Source organism: Pterocles gutturalis, unplaced genomic scaffold (genome assembly GCF_000699245.1).
Source record: "Pterocles gutturalis isolate BGI_N339 unplaced genomic scaffold, ASM69924v1 scaffold33534, whole genome shotgun sequence".
Taxonomy (NCBI): domain Eukaryota; kingdom Metazoa; phylum Chordata; class Aves; order Pterocliformes; family Pteroclidae; genus Pterocles; species Pterocles gutturalis.
Window position 1 is genome coordinate 2,593 of NW_010129247.1, and position 2,414 is coordinate 5,006.

Sequence of the window (2,414 nt, forward strand, 5' to 3'; positions counted from 1 at the left end):
ACAGCCCCAGCCTGTGACCATCACAGCCCGGTTTGCCAGGGGCTGGCAGCAAGGATCTGCCTGATGCCCTGGGAGGGACATGTCCCCTCTGTGCCTTCTCCCACAGGCATCTGGGGTGCGTGACATGCCCTGGGCTGGCACAGTGGGGTTTGCTGGGGGAGGTGGCCGGTTGGCACCTTGGCACAGCCCTTCTTGCTGTGCCCACCTTGCAGCTGCCATGGGGGCCATGTGGTAGCGGGTGTCCCTTTGTCCCTGCTCCAGGCCCACCTTCCGGTACTTCACCTGGCACACATGCCTGCTGGGCATCGCGGGATGCTGTGTCATGATGTTCCTCATCAGCCCCGTGTCAGCCTCGGCGAGCCTGGGCTTCCTCCTCCTCCTCCTCCTCGCCCTCCACTACCTCTCACCCAGCAGCACCTGGGGCTACATCAGCCAGGCCCTCATCTTCCACCAGGTGAGCCCTGTCCTCTGCTGTCCCCTCATGGGGTGGAGAGCTGGTGTCCCCAAGCTGGTGTCCCTGTGGCAGCTCTGTCCTGGGCAGTGTGTCCTTGGGGCTGCCAGCTCATAGGAATTCATTGAAGGAAGGAGGGTTCCTCATCTTCTGCCCTCCCTCCCTCCAGGTGCGGAAGTACCTCCTGATGCTGGACGTGCGGAAGGACCACGTCAAGTTCTGGCGCCCACAGATGCTGCTGATGGTGCAGAACCCGCGGGGCAGCGCCCGCCTCATTGACTTTGTGAATGACCTCAAGAAGAGTGGCCTCTATGTCCTGGGCCATGTTGAGCTGCAGGACTTGGGTGAGGGTCTGCTCCGTCTCTGGTGCTGGTGGCCTCTGCCCTTTGCTGTGGTGCTGGGGGGCTCCTGGAGTCCCTGGGGTGCCACCGCTGGGCAGGGCACAGCAGGGGAATGTCAGTGCTTTGGGCACATGTGTGGCACCTTGGGTATGACACGGTTTGGGGGACGTAGGTGACTTGTGTCTGTGCCATGACTCCTGTGTACACGTGTGCTTGCACACGCATCCTGCATGCTTGCACATGCGTGTGCTCGAGTATTCATCCCTATACGTGCAGATGGGGCTCCTGCACGGGTCAGTGCTAGTGTGCATAGGTGGCGCAAGCCACCCAGGCTCCTCTTGGCCCCTGTGCAGCACCGTCCCTTTGCACAGGTTGACGTCTGTTCACACCCAGCACACACGTGGGTGTTTTGCACACACTCGGCACAGCCTTGCACATGTGTGTGCCTGTGTCTCTCTTCACTTCGTGCCTGCCGCTGTGCATCCATGTGCTTCAGGCGTGTTTGCACCCTGGTGCGTGTTGGTTTGCACACGCGTGCTCCCGGCACACGCCCTGGCTGTCTCCATCCCTGCCCCCAGCAGATGCACAGGCTCTGCTCCCCCCTCCCCACCGTTGCCGTGGTGACTAATGGCCTGAAATTGGGGAGGGGGGATGGGGCTGTCTGGGTATTTTTTATATATTTATGTTTAATTTCATATCTCTGGCTGGAAGCATCTCATTCCACCCTCCCAGCTCTCACGGGTGCTGGGGAGGGCACAGGGGTCAGCACTGATTTTGCAGAGGGGTGCTGCTGGCACACCAGGGTGGGCCCCCAGTGTGGGGTACCCAACCCTCTGATGCTGCTTTCGCTCCCCACCAGACATGCTGCCCTCAGACCCGCTGCAGCCCCAGCAGGACTCGTGGCTGAGCCTGGTGGACAAGCTGAATGTCAAGGCCTTCGTCAGCCTCACCCTCGCACCCTCGGTGCGGCACGGCGTCCGGCAGCTCCTCTTCACCTCTGGCCTCGGTGAGTGGTGCCTGCGCTGGGCACGGGTGAGGATCTAACCCACTGCCCTTATGGGGTGAGATGTGGCAGGGGTTTTGGAGGCACCTGGATGGGTGATGCTAAAGCCAAGTTTGGAGGCATCTGTGTTGGCAATGTTGAAGGGCATAAAGACGCCTGGAAGGGGAATGCCAAGGGCGTTGTAAGCACCCAGTGCAGGCAGCAACAAAGCCAAGTTGGAGCTTGGAGAGGTGTTGGGTGGGCAATGGCAAAGCCAAGTTGAGTCTTGGAGGCATTTGGGTGCAACTTCCACATTAAGCTGTGGATGCCCCATCCCTGGAGGGGTTCAAGGCCAGGCTGGATGAGGCTTTGAGCAACCTGGGCTGGTGGAAGGTGTCCCTGCCCATGGCTGGGGCTAGAACTCGATGGTCTTTAAGGTCCCTTCCAACCCAAACCATCCTATGATGCTGAGGAGTCTGGAATCACCAGGGTGAGCAGTGCCTAAGCCAAGCTTGGGCTCGTTGACCTGTGCAGTGCCAGGAGGGCTGGTGGGGCCCTCCACCTCTGCTCAGCCAGGCAGATGCGGTCTCTCTGGCAGGCGGGATGCGCCCCAACACCCTGGTACTGGGCTTCTACGACG

At 60.8% G+C, this 2,414-nt stretch overlaps 1 protein-coding gene across 1 annotated transcript in view; it reads left to right on the forward strand.

The window, feature by feature from the left end:
* The window catches only part of SLC12A9 (solute carrier family 12, member 9), a gene marked incomplete at both ends in the record, with an annotated part of 4,825 nt that extends 2,415 nt beyond the window's left edge, over window positions 1-2,410 (forward strand). The window contains 4 exons of the mRNA XM_010079890.1: window positions 262-454; window positions 621-795; window positions 1,652-1,798; window positions 2,373-2,410. Coding sequence (XP_010078192.1) covers window positions 262-454; window positions 621-795; window positions 1,652-1,798; window positions 2,373-2,410 — 553 coding nt within the window. The remainder of the gene's footprint in view (window positions 1-261; window positions 455-620; window positions 796-1,651; window positions 1,799-2,372) is intronic.
* Window positions 2,411-2,414: the final 4 nt, after the last annotated feature.